The following is a 21,235-nucleotide window of genomic DNA, read 5'->3' on the forward strand; positions in this document are numbered from 1 at the left end:
TTAATAAGTTCATGTGGGCTTTGTGTTGCCTCTGAACTCTTCTGATCATAAGGCTCCTATTTCTTTGACAGGCCTCCCATCTTTTCCTACTACGTACCATTTCCGCCTAAGTCAGGCAGAATCTTTCTTGGTTAATGGGGATATAATGCTCTTTGTTCTTCCCTTCATTCTGACATCATTGTAACTTGGTTGGGGAAGCCTTACATCCACCCATTTTGGTATTTTGGCTTCTCTGTCCTCCACCTCTTCAGAGGCTTCATAATTTCTGAATACCTCTGATAAGCCCTTTGGTTAAAAATCTTCTCCCAATCTTTAGAAAACATTTTTGGAGGTCTCTTTCTCAACTGCCAGCATGATACTTCTGCGAACTTCTTATTCTTCTTTCTCCTTTCTTTTGATCAATAATGGCTCCTGATGCTGGTACTTTTAACTCACATTCGCCCTGGCACTTACTACACAACACTAGTCCTTTAACTATGATTGCTTTAGGTTTCTCGGGCAGCTTGATAGTTCCTTCTGTTGGTTTGTCAACTTGCCTCATTTCTGTTTTCACTTCCCAATTGGCTTTCCTTTTCCCTTTTTCCACCCAAGTCAAGTTGATCATGTTTATTGGGGTTTCTGGAAAGGGATCTGTGTCAATCATCATATTGGCTTATGGTTTTTCCAACAACAATTTTCCCTTCACTATTAGGTCTTGTATCCAATCCCTGAATTGGACACAGTTGGTTATGGAGTGATTGAAGTTATAGTGCAGTTTGCAATACTTCTTTCCTCTTAGGTTTTCTGGTTTAAGCATCTTTTTGGTGCTGTCAGGCACAATCATTCTTACCCGTACCAACATTTCATAGATCTCTGAGGCCTTGGTTAGGTCAAAAGAATAACTCTGGTATTAAGGGAGCTTCATATGGACAAATCCACCATCATTCATCACCACTTTCTGATCCTTGACTGGTTGAACTAAACCCTTCACTATTAAAGGTTTGAAGGGGGTAGTCATCTCTGCTGCACACATGTCCATCCCTTATCTTCCATAACCATCATTTTGTTCTGGCTCAGCTCATTCATACACCACTTGGTGAATTGCAGCTTTATTTTTGTAGAAAGAATGAGCCTTAGATGAGTGCTTCACTTGATGTTCCTAAAGCAACAGCTTTTCATACTTTGTGGCAGCAATTACCAACTCTTGTAACTCATTGAACTGTACATCATAAAACTTTTTCCTCAAAGGCAGCCTTAAAGCCTTCTGAGCAATGGATATGAGTTGGGCATGATTGATAGGGAATTGGCACCTCATTCTTGTCCTTCTAAACCTCATCACGAAGTCTTCTATAGACTCATGTTCGTATTGTTTCATCTTCACTAGGTCATTGATAGACATATCGGGCTCCATCCTATAGAATTGCTTATGGAAAGCTATCTCCATTTGCCCCCAGTTAGCAATAGAATTAGGGGGCAATAGAGAATATCATTGAGATGCTAGGCCAACCAACGAGTTCCCAAACAATCTTAACTTATAATTTGAATTGTCTTCAAATGCCATGTAATGATTGGAGAACTTGAAGATGTGATCTCTAGAGGATACACTGCCATTTTCCCCACTAAAAGTGGAAAACGCGGGCATCTTGAAGTTGAGTAGAAAAGGATTCTGCTCATCAATATACTCCGGGTATAGCTTTTGGTAAGTGATCCTAAACAACGGGCAAGCATAAGGTTGAGCATTCTGGGCCACCATCCTTCTTAACTCAGCTAACTCATCTCTGAGCTGTTGGTTAGCTGTATTATTGTATGGGGTATATGGGGCTCCCCATTTCAGGCTGCAATCATTGCCTGATAAGGTTTCCTTCTTTGGGTCGGGTTGTCTCCACTTGGCATCCCCTTCATTTCTGGCCAATGGTGGGGGCCTATAAAGAGGATGCTTGTCTGCCTTGGTCCGCTCGCCTTTTCCACTAGATTCTCTGATTAACTGGGGCATCTCATACTTCTTTCTTTCTTGCCCGCTCTGCCCCCTACTACCTAATGAAAATAATAGGGGGTAGGGCAACTCTGTTTCCAAGATCTCCTTTAATACTGGCTAACTAGCTCCAGATCCTTCCTTGTTTTTTCCTTTATCCCTATTTTCCTCAAGCATAGGAAATATGGGGATAACTGGTTTTTTCTCAGGGCTGTATTCCTTCATCATTTCCCTGGCATAACCATTCTTTGGAGTAGAGTACTTCATATCTAATCTTCTTTACATACTCCCTGTTAAGGAACAAAGTCTGCTTACTTCTCCTCTGGTTTTCAGAATGATATTCTCTATACTTTTTAGCATTTGTACCATGGTGGCTTGCAAATCTTCATTGGTTACTTTCCCTCATGACTTCTCAGATGAAGTTGGGCTTTCTAAAATAGCTAGTCCTTGCAGGGAAGGAAAATCTTCTGGACGATTTGTCATGCTCAATCTTGGTAAACACTGGGGTGGCCCGTATTATGTGTTATGCTTGAAGGTTTTCTCCTTCCTTCTTTTTCTTGGCATACAAGACTATGAATGTCTAACTGGGTGTGCCAAAACTATGTTTGGGCGAAGATTTCTCTGGAGAAGGATCATCGGACCTCAGTACAGTTCCCCAAGGGATTGGCACTTTGGATGTGTAGTCGGGCTCTTGCTTGTTGAGGTACTTCAAGAAGAGGACATTGTTAGTTCTGAAATGTGTCTTTATGGGGCCTTAGGTGTAGGTCTTGAGTCTCGCAATCAAAACTAACTAAGTGTAAGGCTGCCATTGCTATCTTAGTATAGCAGATGTAGAACAAGTATGTTTTTAGTCGATTACTTATGCCCCAAGTTACTCGAACTTCTTGTTATCAAAGGATTGTCGTGGATAAGTTAAGTCTACATTAAGTTCTTGTTCTTGCCTTGTAAACAAGGACTTGTAGTTCATGGTCTCATATGTTCGAATGAAGGGAGTCCAGAGCCCCTTAAGTAATTTGTTTTGTCCTAGATTGCTTTTAATGAAGACATGTCCATTAAACTAACCAGATCCAGATACAAATAAGACTTTTAAGTAAGAAAACATGTGGATATGACTTGAATACATACTGGAGAATGCATTAAGTAATAGATCTATTAACTTTGAAAACAAACAAAAAGCTTCGGACAAGATTTCACCTTGTATGGCAAGGTTGAACTTCTTGCAGTTGCTTTTCTTTGAATTAACAGGGGTTTATATGCTAAAAAAAGATGGATGGTAAATAAGTTTACACAAGGGAATCGATACTACGCCACTTAAGGAGATAATAGAACTTTAAACTGGACAAGAGATAATTTGTGACTAAAAAGGACTGAATCTCGGTTGATTTCAGCTTTTGGATGCAAATCTGGCTTGAGAGCAGAGTTTGTATGCTTGTTTGTTTGATTGGTTGAGTGTCTTTGTCTCTGGGGCCTCTTCCTTCTTTTATAGGTAAATTAGCCCGACTACTGTGACTTTGCTTTTGCCCGAAAGCATCTGAATGGTAGTGAGTCATCAACTTTTTACTTGGAATGCCACTAGAAAGTGTTCTTTGGCTGGTAGTAGGTTAGTCTTCATCACTTGTCACTTCAGTGGTAAGCACTTGGCTTGTATCTTGGCTGAGAAGGCTTCACTTTGCCTTTGGGCTTGGTGCTGGGCTTTGAGCAAGTCCCCTTTTAGTTGGCATCCTTGGGCTTTCCTTCATCTAGGTCCAATGTTCAAATATTAGCCCAAACACTCAGGGTAGAAGTTTGTAGGCAGACAATTACTGGCAACATCCTTGTGGGCAGCTATTGTGCCTTGTCCGACAAAGGTGGCTTGGTAAGAACATGTCTCATTCCGTCTGTATTTTCTGAGGGACTACCAGTATTATGTTCCGTAACCCTAACTTAGACAATGCTCGGTGCAGGTTCATCCACATTCATCAGTTGAGGACTTGGATGAACTTTCAACACTTCTTCAGGTACCTCTAGTTGAACCGTGGTAGTGAAGTAATAGAAGCCGGCATGGTTGTGAATGACTGGACGACATTCTATGGGTTAGACACCACTGCCACGGAACTCTCAATCATCGAAAATCATCGAAAAAGTTTCAAGTTAAGGGAGGAAATCACTGTTTGATAGCTTTATTTGAGTGACAATCTATCTGCTAGCAATCTCATGAGTAGTTATCTCTTCTCTGGGGTGTCTATTATTTGGAAATCGTTTCAAAATTCTTATATTTCATTCTTTTTGAAGTCTTATTTGTAAGAGCTCAAATTTTACCTGGTGTGTGATTAAGAAGAAGAGTGAAATTTGTTCATGGAAAATGTGTAGTACACCTCAAAAGTATAATTTGATCCCTGCAGTCTCAGTTGTCGCGATATAAACCTTGCAGTTTACTAATTTTGCACTTCAAGGATGTTTATTTACTCATGTCACTCGTGAGCTAATTATGCAGTGAAAAAATTGTTTAAATCAAGTTAGTGCCCTTAAATTGCTACAATCAGTCTTGTAGGGTAATTAAAAATCGGCAATTGAAACTAAAGGCGGAACTTCGCTCAAATTGCAGGAATTAAATTCGGCAACTGAAACTAACGGGGGAACTCCGCTCAAATTACGCTAAGAACGTCATGCATTTTTCATCGAAACAAATGGAACCTTACGGAAAGGGTGTGTTTTTGGCAAAGTGATTTAATTTTTTCATTAAGCCTACAAGCTTACTCGTAATCAAAAGTGCTCGATGTTAACAGACCGGCTTAAGAAGCTCTACTACTTGCGATTTCCTCTACAAGCCATCATTTGATGCACAACAAAAATGCAGGAAGGAAATAAGGAAGGAAAGAATTACTTGATAGTTATATTCTTGATAAAATTTGATCCAGAACTACAACAATGTTGTCATAGCATTGTCGGATATACGACGCGTCTTTGTTCCTAGCTGCGTAATCAAGCTGCAAATTCACAAAAACATGGTCAAGTCACTGAATCCATTTTTTGCACCAGACTAAGAGCATTCACCCCCCGAAGACCCGAGTTTAATTCACCCGTCCCATAATATCGCTTGTAAAGAGAAAAGAAAGACCCAAGTTTTCACAATGCACTCACACCACAGTACCACGACAAAGCTACGTCATCACTTTATATTCTTTGTAATTATCTTATCGTTTGTCAAAAGAAAAACGAATGGGGTTACTTACTCTGGTAACATTGTTGAAGAGGTCGGTATAAAGCTTCCTGAGTTGGGGCCTCTCACTTGCTGGTTTCCCTTGAATTATGGTGTAAAAATCTTGCTTCAACAACGATGAGCTCTTCCTCAGAGCTGCCTGTAATTCTCTCCACGACTCGAACTCTATCAGATCCTTCACTTCCAACAAAGCTTGTGCGTGCCCTCTGATTTCGTCCTCTGCTTCTGCAACCGTCTGATCAGGCGCTACAAGTGGCAACTCGAACCCATAAGCAGCTTCTGTGAAAAGTGCTTCTTTTGCCAGCAGTGCCACCCAGCTTATTGCTGCCATTGCTCCTATTCTTCTTCTCTTGACATGGAACTCAAAACCCTTCAGTGGCAGTGGCTTCTCTCTCGACTGCTGAAACTCAGAGGGTTGTTTCAGACAGCAAGAAATTGAAGGATTCATGTGTTGCAGTATGGCTGGTTTAAATGCCATTGTTGTTCTTCTGCACAAGAATACAGAGCAAACAGACAGTGGATATGGATAGAGAGAAATGCCTGCCTGTGGGATTATGGGAAGTGGGTGGGGGTGGAGGGTTGGGCTGGGCTGGTGTTGGATTAGGCCTGGGCTAAAAATATAACATTGTCACTCTACAGAACAAACAAACAAACACACAATTGAATTTTCGTCACATTTTGTTCGAGTTTTTTTTTATTTTTATATACAACATTTCTTTTTTTTTTTTTTAATTCTACAACTTTTGTTCTCAATATTCACGTTTATTTTTTGAGTTGTCTTTCTTTGGCCATCAATTATAGTGTCTTATATATGGTGTTTTTAATAAATAAAAAAATCTAATATTCCAAAAAAAAAATTTGTTGACAAAACTGAATAATTTTAAAGAGGTTGTTAGTACTCTACAATTTACTAGCCAATTATCATGCGCTCGATCATGGCACCAATTTAAATTTTTTGGTATTGGTACGGAGCTTTGTAATAATAAATATTGAATTTATAGTCCTCTTACGGCTGGTTTGGTACACATGATTGAATCGAAATAGATAACCAAAGTATGTTGAAGGTGGAAGTGAATGGTTATTCATTTGGAGGAGATTAGAAGAGGATTAGCTATGAAAGAAATCCATCCCTTTTAATTTTACCATATTAAGGAGGATTTAAATGGATAATTATTCGTCATGAATAATCTATTTATTATTCTCTAGGTGGTCATAATTTTATAATTCCTTTTTTTAACGCATGTTTAATTTAATAAGTTATCCATTTCAATCCAATTATGTGTTTTAAATGAATTCTTATTACAATATAAAAACTTCGTTTCATAGGCTTGCGTACACAGAAGAGGATAAATAGTTACCTAAGAATATCTCCAATGCTTATCCTTGTATCTGTTCTCACCACCGTATGTCCTTAAATTTAAGAACTTTGTGGCTTCCAATGTGCTAGAATTCCCAGTCCCTATAGTAGAGGGACTGGCCGAAGGCCCCAAAAAATTCCTCACAATTGTGGACTGCGTAGGTACTCTCAAATGTGGTGGGGCCCAAGTTTATTTTGAGTAAGGTGAAATTCCAAGCATATGATGGAACTCTCAGAATGCTGTGCAGCTTTCAATGGGCGGGTCCCGCAACTTTTTCTTTTATTTATTGGTGGGATATCAACGACTATGACAGTTTTGTTTTTTAGTTTTTTGTAATTTTACTAATTAGACTAACGGCTACAAAATAAACAATGATGTTTTAATCATTTAGAATGTGCTTGTTGCAACAAATTATTATAGATTAGATTAAATTTAATAACTAAATTAGACGATATTAATGAAGTATTTAGTACAATGTAGAACTCAAAAACTTGATAACTAACAAACTAAATTGTTTTATTATTTAATTCATATTTATTAATATTTAATTATTAGTTTATCTTTTTCTTTTTTCTAGAATACTCTCTCTCTCTATCTAAACTTATCCCTCTTTATCCTGTGCCACTTTCTCCCTCTTCCTTTCACTATTTTCCTCCGTTTCAACTATTTTTTATTTATTTATTTTTTTTAATGCAATCCTCTTCATTTCAAATTTTCTATAGAATCCTCCCCCCTCTTCCCTCACCGCCCTTTTTTCCCTCTGCCACTCTCTCCCTCACCTCTCCCCCGTTTCCTTGTGCTGAGTGTTCGTCGGAGCTCTCCACCTAACGCCTCTTCTGACTTTTTTTTTCTTCGGAAAATATCGGGATTTTGTGGAAATTTTACTTTTTTGTTCTGAATTTGTGTGGAGGATTCGTCTGTCGGTGCTTCTGGGGGTTTTATTGTTTTTGTTTCGAATTTTTTGGGTTGAATTTTGAGATTTAGGTCGTGGGTGGGGGTGGTTTCAGATCTAGGCATAGGTGTGGGAGTAGGAGGTGCAGACGACAAAGGCGTGCAAACGATGTTGGAAACAGGATTAGCAATCTCATGCTTTTTGGTGGGTTTATCTAAGTTGATGCCCTTAGTCGGAGCGCGTCTGGCTTAATTCATTGTCTGTGCTCTCACCAAACACGGATTAATAAGCTTAGCTACCCCAATCGAGTCTAGTGAAACTTAACAAGGGCAAATTTGTTTAACCTTCTTAAGTGGGAGTGGACTCGCTAGGACTACTATCCCATGTTTGTTATGTCTGAGGACTAAGTTAAATGAGACTAGCAAATTAGTCTCCCGCTGAACCATGGGATTGCTAAAAGACCTAACCAAACGCCTATTTCCCATGAACTGGTGAGAGCAACCCTTGCTTAGCTTTGTTTCCTTCCTTCTCTCCAAAATCCCAATCAATCTATAAATCTCGCTACAAATCTGAACCACAAAATCTTGATTTCACTGATTCCCTCCAAAAACCCTTTTCTTATTTTCCACTGAATCCCCATCAAACCCGCCTACATTCACATTAATCCGTAAGCTTTAATTTCCATAGGGTTTTCAGAGTTCTGTAACTGTGGAGATAGAAAGTAGGTAGTCGTCAAAATGCTAGGTGGGTTGTACAGAGACCTTTCTCCGCCCTATTCAACGAAGAAAGAGAAGCCCGGCAACGACACGGTGTGGTCGAGCAGCACGAAGATGGCGTCGCAGACGATTCTGAAGGCACAGAATAAGCCCAGATCGTCAAATGCGCTGCAACCGAAAATTACAACATCAACGACGGTTGCATTGTCACCGACAGTGATATACGGTGACGTTGATAGAGAGACTCGGTGAAAGATTTAGTTGCAAAGAAGAAGAAAGACTTGGTGAAAGGTTTAGTTCAAGTACTTTGTGAGGATTCAGTTTCATTTTTTACTAAAGATCGGTTCCAAATACATTTTCACAGAAAAACTATTTTTAGTTATTTTAAAAGCAATTCTAAATGAACCATAATCCAGTCTAGCTTAATCGTTGAAATTCAATCCGAAATAATCTAGTGCAACAAACGCACCTTTAGTCCCTAGATTTAAGGTTTATACTGACAGTTCCATTAGAGCTAATATTCTTTTAGAGACACGTATATTTTTTTTAAGTCCCTAAAATATGGACTCCCGTTAGAGATGCTCTTATCACTCACTTTGTCATGCTGCAACATTCTTTGAATTTCACTTCCATAACATCAAATGCTACGATAGTTTTGTCTTCGCAAATCCCCTATACATTGAAATCACTTTGTAAGGTTTCACCACTCACCATTCTAAATAAAAGATTCGCTCATCTTCTATTCTATGACTTGTTTGAAAATGCTATCAAAATCGCATGTAGATCTCTAAAAGAATTTCTAAACAATGTTTGATAATTACATATTTTTACTAAAAATCTCGACTCACTAATAATAAAAGCGCTTACAAGCGGAATTATTTCACATGCAAATTGCATATGACGCTAACGCCATACGTTGTCCCTGCGTGTGATGTGTGAATGCAGAGCGTGATGATAGTTCATAGCATGAATGAATAATACGGTCATGGGAACTTGTCTTGAAAAATACTTACGTAAACAACTTTTATTAAAGTAAGACATAGTCCGTACTCTGACAAGGACCACTGAAGTATGGTGGCACATGGATACTGTCACATCAGTCCCATATTGAACGGTCAAGATTTACAGGTACGGATCCCTGGACGGCGATGATGAGAGGTTCCCGTATCGCTCCCAGACTCTCTTGTGGTCTGAGGTCCAGCTCGGTCGGGACCCTTATAAGAAGGGAAAGAGTGAAGACCCTTACTCTTTCCTTTCCCTTTCCCTCTCTCTCCTCTCTCTCCTCTGTTCGGCACTCTGAGTTGCAACTTTCAAGGCAAAATCTCTCTCTCTCTCTCTCTCTCTCTCCCTACTTTTCTCTCTCTTTGGCTTTTGGGGGGTTTGAATCGAATGGACGGTGATAGACCGGAAAAGGAGGAGGAAAAAGCTTTTTGAGTAACAAATATCAGCTTCGAGCTTCTGCTTCTTCTTCTTCTTCTTCTTCTTCTTCTGCTTCCATGGCGATCTCTTAGAGGAGAGCGTGATGCTTCCATGGAGGGAGGGGAGGGGTTTCCAGTTTCCTCCGTTTGGGGCTTCAAATTGTAGAAAAGGATGGTAATTTCGTGGAGAAGGATGGATAAATTGGATAGCTTGAAGTAGTAGTAGTAGTCAGGAACTCCATCTTCTTTCTTCTGTTGGTGAGGGTGGTTTTGCAGATTAGGGTTTTTCTATGTGTGAATTTTTAAATATAATTAGGGCAAGGTTTAGGTTGATATTTATATATATTTAGTGATATGAAGCTTTCGACATCAGGGTTGGGTCAGCAGGATCATGAAGGTAAAAACCATATTTTTGAATAATTTTTTTTGCTTTTAGTTTATTATATTTCTGATATTTTAGTTTTAGGTGTAGCTTTCTGAAATTTCTGTAATTGATTACTATTATTGTTGCTGTCAATGTTAGTGTTTTTTGTTTATTGAACTGAAAAATGGCAGGAGGGGCAGGAGGAGGAGGATTGGAAAAGAAGTGCTTGAATTCGGAGCTTTGGCATGCGTGCGCGGGACCTCTGGTGTCCCTGCCGACACCTGGGACTCGTGTGGTCTACTTTCCGCAGGGCCACAGCGACCAGGTTGCTGCCACTACCAACAAGCAAGTTGATGCCCACATACCAAACTACCCGAACTTGCCACCCCAGTTGATCTGTCAGCTCCACAATGTGACCATGCATGTGGGTTCCCTTTGCCTTTTTTGAATTTTGATTCAGCTGCCTCACTTTCAGTTGCTTATTTCTTATAGAAGAAAGAACGCAAGTTAAAAATTGAAACCCAAACTGGAATTGATTAAGCTTTGGATTTCAGGCAGATGTGGAGACAGATGAAGTATATGCCCAAATGACACTGCAGCCTTTGACGCCGGTAAATGCTTATGTTTTTTTCGGTTTTATTTGTTGAAGTATTTTTAGCATTACCGTAATAAGTTGTAATGTTATTTGAAACCACACCCGTTCTCACACAGCAAGAACAAAAGGAAACATTTCTTCCAATGGAGTTAGGGCTTCCAAGCAAGCAACCGACAAACTACTTTTGCAAGACATTGACGGCGAGTGATACTAGTACACACGGAGGCTTCTCTGTTCCTCGTCGTGCTGCCGAGAAAGTTTTTCCTCCACTGGTACTTCCCTCCTCAAACTGTTATTGTCTATTTGTTTCTTCTTTATTTGACTCTAGTTGGTTAGTGCTGCTTTTTATTTAAACCCCATTATTTTTATAATGTCTTGCAGGATTTTTCGCTACAACCTCCAGCTCAGGAACTAATTGCTAGGGATCTCCATGATGTTGAGTGGAAGTTTAGGCATATTTTTCGAGGTATGATTTGGACTTGGAGCATTTCTTTCTTGTGTTGCATTTTAGGGTATTTTATATCTCAGTTTATCATCTATTTTGCTTTAACAAATAATTTCTTCTGTAACCGAAAAAATAATTTCTTCATTAATATACTTGAAACTTAAAATTATTTTAAATGCTAGTATTCTTCTAATTGTTGGCAACATAAAACTATTGTTCATCAGACATAATTCGTGCGAGGAAAGCACAAATGTGCAGTTTCTCTTTCTTCTTCTGTTATTCAAGCAATGGAAGAAATTTTAGGTTAGAATCATTCATGCAGCTGCAGGATTGATTAGTTTGTCAGGTTATTGTATTTTGGGGGATTTGATCTGCTTTCCATATAGACATTTATATGGAAAGCTAAATATGGTCGCATCAATTGATTGTTTACTTAAAACCCTGGTTCAGTGGATGCCCAGTTAACTTCTTGATGGTACTGTAATTTTAAGTTTTAAAATTATGCTCATGCTGCCTTAATGATTATAATTCAGGTATTAAGCATATTTTCAATAGTAGGTACACTTCTAGGGTAGGACTTTTGTCTGTTCAAATCATTAATGTATAACACATGCAGGTGTTATACATATATGATCACTCAGTGGACTAATCCACTTATTTGTCATGTATCCTTTATGTTGACGGTGTCATTAAATTTTTCTGATGGACGTTGTTTAGCTATCAATGTATAACCCTGGCGATGAGGAACAAGAAGTTTTAAGGATTTATTGCTGGAAGAGTTAAAATGAGAATACTATCCAAATCCTTTTAGGATTGGATTAAAACTTTCAGGGCTGGGTTTCATTATTAGTTTCCTAGTTTTCTTTAAAGTTTCCCGTTTCTAGAAGGATTTGGCTAATTTCCTATTCTATTTTGGATTAAGATTTCTTAGGTATAATGCTCTTTTCAAACTCCCTTTTGTACCTCATAGAGGACAGATAAGTTTATGATAAGTTAAATTCTTGAGTTAAATTTCCTGCTATAGGAGTTTATTTGGGGTGATTTCAAATTTCAATTCTTGGTGCAAAGGACAAGAACAGGTGAGAGGCCCATGGTGCGATTCCAATTATCTTTTTACTATTGTTTTACCTTATGTTTTCTGTGTTTTCACTTCGTCTAAACTATCTAATTTCTGCTGCCCTACTCTGTCCTACACCACTTGGCATGGTATACATAATCGTTTCTATAACCCTTCCACTGATGCCACTGAATATTGAAGTCCCAAGTTCCTAATGTGAACAAGACATTTTGATAAGACGCAATTATTAATGCATGAATAGGGAATTGCTTCCGAGGGACTCAAAATCTCAAACATGGAGACTTGATGTAAGCAACCCTTTGTCGTATGAATATGTTAAGGATCACAAGACTTGCCACTATGATGAAAAGTGGACTTGAATCATCATGGAACAATATTTTTGTCAATGGGGTGTTGTTTGAACAGATTTTATCTACCTGGTGTGATCCTTCACACTGAGTTAGTCACCTGAATTAGTGAAGAGACAACCATTCATTGTTTTAAGGTGTGTAGCAATATCAAGGTATTACAAATTAGTAATGAACATTGTTGTGGATAAGAGTAAATGTAATCCATGCTGAAGCTCTTTTAAGGAAAGGGTTGCTAATGTTGGCTGTAAGATGTGGATGAAGCTGAATTATATGGATGATCGATAAAACAATGGAGCTGTGTTTTAATAAGTTTGACCTGCTGTTCCCGCTATTTGCTTGACACACAATGCTGGTCCATTCATTAACGACTTAAGCTTTTGAGCTCTACTGGTTGCCAGCTCCAAGTGCTTTAAGTTTGTTTTCTTTTCTTTGTATTCTTTAGTTCTCGTATTTCTACACAGCCAGGTTCCCTGATAGATTTATGGCACTTAGATAACACATATCTTCTGCTATGTGGTTGCTTTTCATCTTTTGATTCATGTTGGATGAGCTGTTTGACAATCACTACTGTGCTCAATTAGATTAGCTCTTTCTGAGACCTGTGGTGCCCTTGTTTGTTGGAGCAGTTCCGTGATAGTCAGTGCATGAGGCCAAGCAACAGAACTTCTGCTGTTTTGTGGGGGAGTGCTGCAATGTTTCCAGATGACAGAACCAGGAAACAGAGGATATTCTTCCTCTGATTCTTATGATGTCTCTTATTCTTGGGGAAAGAAACTACTTATGATTAGATTGTGGCATGCATAAAATACACAGTTTATGCAGTGGTTTGTGCACGTGTGGTGGATCCAACGTGGCTAATTACTAGGTTTTGTTGAATAGGTGATGCCTGGAATGGTTGCAAAAAAGGATGATTTGAATTTGGGATTTGATAGATGCTCTGGCACCAAATTGATGTGTAACAGGAAGTACAGAGAGAATAGAAGAACCTGGAGAGTAAGAGAGAAATAGGGGGTAGAGGCTTAAGGAAAAAAAGGGATCAAGGAGAGAGAGGCAAAGTAGGATAAACTCAATTCTTTATTGTCAAATCAAAGAATGTGATCCATTGAGAAAATACTAGGCTATCCGAAACCTTTTTGGTGGTTTCCGTAATCTTCATTTTAGCTTATTTATATTTATTTATCTTAACCCACAGTTAGATCTTTTTGTATAGAAATCTCATACAATAAAATATCCTAGATTACTGTAAACAAGGCCAAATAACTAATGAATTATTAATTATAGTAAATAAAATATAACAAAAATAAGCTTACTTTGTAAATTTGTGTGCCTAAGATAAAGATAATTTTTTTTTCCAGCTTCCACTGTCAATGCCTACAGTGTTATGTGATTGTACAAAAACTAAATTTTCAAAAGTAAACTTTTTAAGATTTTTCAAGATTTATGCTTTATAGTTTATAAAGCAGGCTACTCTATTCTCAAAACTTGCCTCTTAAGCGAGTGTTAAGATGGCGGTGATGGTATTGCTTAGTGGAATATGAGCAAAGATACAATCAAATAAAATCTTTTTAAAGTTAGGGAGGGCCAAAGGAGGATGAAATACATGAGCGGAACAGTTTTAAATCTAATATATTTAAATGTTGTTACTTGTTCCTTTATTAGTTTTTTTTGTTGTTATTTTTAAGTGGAACAGTTTTAAATGTAATATCTTCAAATTATTCCTTGATGGATAAACTACGCTTTAGTTTTCTGCATCCTCCCTTTCTTGCCTTCTTCTAATAATTAAACAAGCTGGAATCTTTATTGCTGAAACCACTGTAAAGAAAAAAATGCTCTGGACTGCTGACTGGATGATGCTGTCTTGGTGGTCGCCTCATACTGATTAAGGGAATTCTTGAAAACTGACCTGTTCCATCCCTTGCTCTTCTTGCAGGACAGCCGAAACGACATCTTCTTACTACAGGCTGGAGTGTGTTTGTTAGTGCCAAAAGACTTGTTGCTGGAGATTCTGTTCTTTTTATTTGGTATGTCTTTCGTCTCTCTTTTCCTGTGACTTCTCTATATGCATGTAAAATCATGCGTTGATATCCTGGGTACATCCTATAATAGGAATGAAAAGAATCAGCTTCTTTTGGGGATTCGTCATGCCACTCGACCACAAACTGTGATGCCGTCTTCTGTTTTGTCAAGCGATAGCATGCATATTGGACTTCTTGCAGCTGCGGCTCATGCAGCTTCAACTAATAGCTGTTTTACAGTTTTTTATAATCCAAGGTGGCAAAGAGTCCAGATATTTGTTTCCTTGCAATGCTTTTACCACCCCACCTGCTTATATGTTTATGATGTCCAGGGCTAGTCCATCTGAGTTTGTCATACCCCTATCAAAATACATTAAAGCAGTATTTCACACACGTGTTTCAGTTGGGATGCGATTCCGGATGCTATTTGAGACTGAAGAGTCTAGTGTCAGAAGGTATTGTTATTCATGGTCAAGTACAATATTCATATTGTTAACCTAATGATCACCTATGTCATTTGTACAGTTTTTCTTGCAACCATATAATAATTTATTGTTTGGTTATAACTTAAGAGAATGAACAACTTGTATTGATTTTGGCACTAAGTTCTCTAGAATTGAAACACCCAAAAGATCATTAATCATGATGCTTGGGCATTATTTCGAGACTGCATTGTATGGAGGGTTAGGTGGCATATTTGTGTATTTTACTCATACCGAATAAACTAGTTTAGAGCAGAAAATGGACATTTGTTCCTTAATAGTGTTCACCAACTGATTTTTTTCTGTGTTGCATTGATATACTTAAATGTACACAATTGACATGCTTAATGTTTGGCTTGTCAAGGTACATGGGTACGATAACTGGCATAAGTGACTTGGATCCTGTTCGGTGGCCAAATTCTCATTGGCGATCTGTCAAGGTAATGATGCATAATTTGTGTACTGTAGTTATACAATTGCATTTTCTTGTGATTTTACGCCCTGGACTCCTTTTATAATTCTATATAATGTGGTGGGTAAGAATTATATATCTAATGCTGTTTAATGAAAGATTAAGACCTCTGATAGGAAGAACAAATCTCCATCTACTTCCCTATGTTTGTGCCTGTAATACAATGACACAACTTGTCTATGGGACCAATTTTTTTTTAATTTTTTTTTTTAATAGTTTACGGAAATTTAGTTCAATCACAATTGAGCACATCAAAACTGAGTTTCTATCAAAAGACCAGATTGTATTTTTCGTGGTTTCTTTTGTAAGTGTAAATTGTGCTAACCTCATCTCAGCTTGAAAGTTCAAGGACCTCCCTCATGCATTTGAGACGAATCCAAATATCTCAACATTCATCTGTATCTGTCCACTCTGATTGTTAATCACAGCAAAATTCTACAAAGAATTATGCTATTTCAAAGCCATTATCAAGAGTTTTCACTTTTTCTTTCTTTTTTAAAAGCTCAAAATAGGCCCTTAAGCAGTCTCCATCTCTTTCACCACTAAATGGTCAATGTGGTAAATAGTAGACAAAATATTTGATTTGGAAAATGAAATATGAAAGAAGAAATGAAAAGTTAGACAAAAAAGGAATTCAGATTTCACACCTTGAAACCACCTAAACCCTTCTTCATAATCTTTTTCCACATACCGTAATTTTTTACTGGTGCACTTTCTAGACTCGTACCATGATTTACGAGTTTGGACCATTTTGTTTCTGCCTTGCATAAAGTTTTGTTCTTAACAGTTTGTTCTTTTCTTTGTGTAGGTTGGTTGGGATGAGTCAACTTCAGGTGAGAGGCAGCCAAGGGTATCGTTATGGGAGATTGAGCCTTTGACAACTTTCCCCATGTACCCATCACTGTTTCCCCTTCGACTGAAACGTCCTTGGATTCCTGGGGCCTCTTCTTTGCATGGTAAAGTCTATATGTTCAAATGTGGTTTTATTATTTGGTGCCTTTATCTTCAGAAAAATTCAATGCGATTTTCAATTTTTTCTTTTTTCCTTTTGGCATTGAGTTGATAAAATTTGATACACTTTTGTTTGATAGGCTAATTCTGAGTGATATCGATGAGCTCAAGTAAATTTCTGTATGGAGAAGTGTAGATTTGGAATTTGAAAATGGTCCAGTAAAATACTTTTCTTTATGTATGATATAAGCTGTTTAATGTTGGTAATGTTATGGAGGAGCTTTTCTCCTCGGATCTACTTCATGACATTCTATCTCTCTCTATGACGCCAAAGTGATTGAGGAGAGGTCTTGAGTCGGTTGAATACGATTTTAGCACGAAACTGACTTAAGGAACAAAAGATTGGGTGTTGAGAATGCATAAAGAAAATGAGAGTTGTACCTAGGTGAAGTCATAAGGGAAGGTTTAAGAAATTGAGTAATACTGAGAGAGACAATAAGACAGTTCCAAGGCTGTTGAGATTAGGACCCAAATGGAGGATACATGACACTCGAGTTAAACTTTTTGTTACATTTCTTCACTATTAGTTGCCAAAGGTAACATTTCCTGTATGCCTAAGAGCTTCTCCAAGGGTTGAGGTATAGTTTTGAGGCAAAGGTGTACAAATTTTAACAACCTAGGTGGCAGCAGTATAGGAAGGTTCAGGAAACATGACCCAGCTGACAATAGTACTGAGAGAGACAATAAGCCAGACCCCAGGGCTGTTGAGCATTGCACCCAAAAGGACACGTTAAGCAAAACCGCATTGCTAAATTCAGTTTTTCATTATTAGTTGCAAAAAGTAACATTTCCTTATGCCTTAGAGCATCTCCAAGGGGTGAGGTATAATTTTGAGGCAAAATTGAAGTTTAACAACCTAGTTGAAGTATAATAACATTTCACCAAGGGGTGCAGTATAATACCATTTCTTCATTACTTGCAAAAAGTGACATTTCCTTTATTCTTACCCATTTACCTTATCAATATTTTGCCCCCCAGCAAGTGATGAGGCACGGTAGAAACCATTATTATAAATTTGTGTGGATGGTGGAAAGTAGGAACAAGTAGAGTCACGAAATATATTGTATACTGGCAACTAGGAACAAGTAGGAGCATGTTGAGTCACTAAATATTTCTTTTATTCCTACCCATTTACCTTATCAATATTTTGCCCCCCAGCAAGTGATGAGGCACGGTAGAAACCATTATTATAAATTTGTGTGGATGGTGGAAAGTAGGAACAAGTAGAGTCACGAAATATATTGTATACTGGAAACTAGGAACAAGTAGGAGCATGTTGAGTCACTAAATATTTCTTTTATTCCTACCCATTTACCTCATGCTTTTCAACAAGGTATATTTGCCTTATGTGAGGGATGAGGTAAAGTTACCTTAATACTAACTAATTCCTCGGAGACCCAAAATGGCGGTGTGGCAAGGTGCCTCATGGGATACCTAGCCCCTTTGGAGATGCTCTAAAGGACCTCTGTACTCTGATGAAAGAAAAAAGTGTTATTACTGGAGTCTTCAGCCATAGGGGTATTGATTTCTATTTTTATTAGGCCTTGCATATTTAGACTTAAACCTCTGGTGTATTATGGGGCTTTGGACCTTATGAAATTCACTACAAAGTTCCTAAGTTGCTCTTGCCTTCTAAATTGTAATAATACTAATGTCATTGCCTTTAAATTGTTAATACTCATGTTAAGAATCGGTGAATCATTTATATACATCATATTGGTTTTGTTTATGTCAACATAACATGCAAAAGGTTCCGTTTTCCATTGAGACAGCATGACCCATTTAAAATTCTACTTTCCATGCTTTCAGTCGAGACCATGGAATTTGTATTGTTCTGGTCAAGACTCGAAATCATGGTATTTCATTGCATACTATATAATTCACTATAAAGGCAGACGTAATGTTTCCTTTACCCACAAAAACTCGCTTCGTAGGGGCATTAGAAAGTCCAAATAGCTTAATTGTTCTTCTTGGTTCATTGTTACTGCAGATAATAGAGATGAAGCTAATAGCTTAATGTGGCTAAGGGGGGGAGCTGGGGAGCAAGGTCTTCAGTCAATGAACTTTCAAAATGTTGGTATGTTTCCATGGATGCAACAGAGATTGGATTCGACATTGATTGGAAATGATCACAATCAGCAGTACCAGTCCATGTTGGCTGCTGGTTTGCAGAATCTAGGAAGTGGGGATCAACTAAGACAACAGATGATGCACTTTCAGCAGCCTTTTCAATATGTTCAGCAGCCGGGTAGCCACAATCCGATGCTGCAGTTGCAACAGCAAGCAATTCAGCAGTCAATCCCTCATAATATCCTGCAGGGACAGCCACAAGTTTCGATGGAGAATATGCCTCAGCAACTTCTCCAGCAACAATTTAACAATCAAACTGATGTGCAGGTGCAGCAACAGCAAAACGCCTATCAGGATGCACTCAAGGTTCAAAATGAACAGCTCCATCAGAGTCATGTGCCATCTCCATCATTTACAAAATCAGACTTCAGTGATTCAAGCACAAAGTTCTCCGCATCTACTACTCCTAGACAGAACATGCTTGGTACACTGTGTCCTGAGGGGAGCGGAAATCTTTTGAGCATGTCCAGTGCTGGTCATTCAATGCCAACTGAGCAGTCACCTCAACAATCCTGGGCTTCTAAGTATGCACATGGACAAGCCAATGCTTTTTCCAACTCAATGTCATTTCCACCATTTAACGAGAAAGACAACGCAGTCGAGCAAGAGAATTTAAATTCAGATACCCATAATCCTACTCTGTTTGGTGTTAATATTGAATCTTCTGGACTTCTATTCCCAAACACTGCACCCAGTTTTGCGACTTCGTCAAATGATGCTGACATTTCAATGCCTTTAGGGAACTCAGGATTTCAGAGCTCTCTGTATGGTTGCATGCAAGACTCATCTGAGTTGTTGCACGGTGCAGGGCAAGTTGATCCACCAACCCCCAACAATTGTACATTTGTCAAGGTGTGAGCTGAAAGTAATTAGGTGTTTTTGCTTTTCAATTTTATTGCTTTCATCTTTAAAAATTGGTGGACAGATGATACTGTGTTGCTAGTGCAGGTTTACAAGTCAGGGTCGGTTGGCCGCTCAATTGACATCTCCCGGTTCAGCAGCTATCATGAGCTGCGAGAAGAGCTGGGACAGATGTTTGGAATTGAGGGGAAGTTGGAATATCGTCTTAGATCAGGCTGGCAGCTTGTATTCGTTGACAGGGAGGATGATGTGCTTCTCCTTGGAGACGATCCATGGGAGTAAGTTCTCAGATCATTTACATATTACTCTGTTTACCATTAGATTACCTGTATACTAATTTAATTCTTTGACTAGTTAAACTACTGGATATTGTATAGAAAAAAAAATAAAATAAAAAGGAATATGGTTTACATTTTTGGGGAACAAGCAAATGTTATCATGGTATCAGAGTGAGAGGTTTTAAGTTGAATTATTGAAGTGTTAAATGTGAATGCATGATACGAGGTGTTTTATTATTGAAAATAATATCGAAAAGGCATTTTGACCCGTAAGGAATAGTTTCTTTAGTCTTCTCTTGAACATTTCCTTTTAGGCAGTTACTGAAGTATATTTAACCATGCATTATATGAGGGAGCAACAAGTAATAAGACATTTTTGAGGTCTCACTAATATATGAAATCATATTCAGGTCATTTGTGAACAATGTTTGGTATATCAAGATACTTTCTCCCGAGGATGTGCACAAAATGGGGCACCGAGCAGTTGAATCCTTTAGCCCAAATACGGGTCAAAGGTTGAACAGCAGTGGCTGTGAAGGGCAAGATGTTTCAGGGCTACCGTCTCTTGGCTCACTTGAATATTGAAACTTGTTGGTTGTGTGAAACCGTTCCATGTTTTGCTTCTAGTCCTCTTACTATGGGAGACACTTCCAGTTGAATGCATTAGCATGCGATATGAAGCTCAATCTGGTGTTCTCTCTCCTGCCCCCTCTTTTGGCGTGCATTTTCATGGGTATTGTATGGCTTATCTTTTAGAGACCGTTAAGCTCTGATGAAAAAGATGTTTATGGTTAAATATATTTGAAGTTTGGGAAAATCATTCAACGTTAAAGACTTGTAGCATTGTATCCTTAGAAGGATTTTTCTTGTTTCCAGCAGCCAATTTAGCATCCAGAAATTATTGATTATGAAGTGCACTTTTTGTGGGTGCAGCAGCATTATTCTTGCTCTTCCATTTCTGAACGATTATGTGATGCATATATACATATATATACATACATACATATGTATATGTGTGTGTGTGTGTGTGTGATTATGAAGTGCACTTTTTGTGGGTGCAGCAGCATTATTCTTGCTCTACCATTTCTTAACGATTATGTGATGCATACATACGTGTGTGTGTGTGTGTGTGTGTGTACGCGCTCTACCATTTCTTAACGATTATGTGATGCATGCATACGTGTGTGTGTGTGTGTGTGTGTTTCTTTTAGTTGTAGTGTAATCCTATCATTCCAGGGAAGCCTCGTCTCGCAGTTACATGTAAATGCTCGGAGGTACTGAGCCTTGAACTTGTAAAGAATTGAACCAAAAAGTTCACCAAGGTCCTTAGTCGAACGTGGAATCAAACATCCTCAAGGACTCATCAATTTGACCCATTGAGTTTGCATTGGCGCTTGTAAGTTTGGTGGGGCGAGAAACTGAGATGACCTTAGGGTTTGAAGTTTATGTCAAGTAGGGTTGACCTCTTGGACCTCATCTTATTAAACAAAGGAAAAGACGATGTCTCATCCGATGTAAACGTCTCAAGTCTTCATCCGAGTATAGAAGTTTGGGGACAAAGTAGGCCCAATCTCACATGTGAGGTTTATAAATTATATCAATTTGTGAGGGCTTGAGATT

The 21,235-nt window shown here is 38.3% G+C and overlaps 2 protein-coding genes across 3 annotated transcripts; one reads left to right on the forward strand and one right to left on the reverse strand.

The window, feature by feature from the left end:
- Positions 1-4,601: 4,601 nt before the first annotated feature.
- Positions 4,602-5,717, reverse strand: PQL3 (PsbQ-like 3). The gene is made up of 2 exons (XM_068478284.2): positions 5,164-5,717; positions 4,602-4,917 (listed from the first exon to the last, which is right to left on the reverse strand). Exons 1-2 carry the CDS (start codon positions 5,626-5,628, stop codon positions 4,822-4,824), a joined length of 561 nt encoding a protein of 186 aa, XP_068334385.2. The 5' UTR covers positions 5,629-5,717; the 3' UTR covers positions 4,602-4,821.
- A 3,549-nt stretch (positions 5,718-9,266) lies between these two features.
- Positions 9,267-20,556, forward strand: LOC137739093 (auxin response factor 8). 2 transcript variants are annotated; one of them, XM_068478580.2, is made up of 13 exons: positions 9,267-9,931; positions 10,090-10,322; positions 10,453-10,509; positions 10,610-10,765; positions 10,875-10,959; positions 14,297-14,387; positions 14,473-14,637; positions 14,714-14,836; positions 15,228-15,303; positions 16,144-16,291; positions 18,337-19,328; positions 19,425-19,615; positions 20,026-20,556. In XM_068478580.2, exons 1-13 carry the CDS (start codon positions 9,889-9,891, stop codon positions 20,198-20,200), a joined length of 2,535 nt encoding a protein of 844 aa, XP_068334681.1. In that variant the 5' UTR covers positions 9,267-9,888; the 3' UTR covers positions 20,201-20,556. The 2 variants fall into 2 exon arrangements, with proteins under 2 accessions (XP_068334681.1, XP_068334682.1); XM_068478581.2 differs by having other exon boundaries at positions 9,361-9,931; positions 10,099-10,322.
- Positions 20,557-21,235: the final 679 nt, after the last annotated feature.

Source organism: Pyrus communis, chromosome 9, assembly GCF_041283825.1.
Source record: "Pyrus communis isolate YQ-2024b chromosome 9, ASM4128382v1, whole genome shotgun sequence".
Lineage (NCBI taxonomy): Eukaryota > Viridiplantae > Streptophyta > Magnoliopsida > Rosales > Rosaceae > Pyrus > Pyrus communis.

Coding starts and splice junctions, on each gene's coding strand:
- LOC137739093 (XM_068478580.2), top strand. CDS start 9,889: ATGAAGCTTTCGACATCAGGGTTGGGTCAGCAGGATCATGAAG. Junction 14,388..14,472: donor GATTCTGTTCTTTTTATTTG/GTATGTCTTTCG, acceptor ATCCTATAATAG/GAATGAAAAGAATCAGCTTC. Junction 19,616..20,025: donor CTTGGAGACGATCCATGGGA/GTAAGTTCTCAG, acceptor AATCATATTCAG/GTCATTTGTGAACAATGTTT.
- PQL3 (XM_068478284.2), bottom strand. CDS start 5,628: ATGGCATTTAAACCAGCCATACTGCAACACATGAATCCTTCAATTTCT. Junction 4,918..5,163: donor TCTTCAACAATGTTACCAGA/GTAAGTAACCCC, acceptor GTGAATTTGCAG/CTTGATTACGCAGCTAGGAA.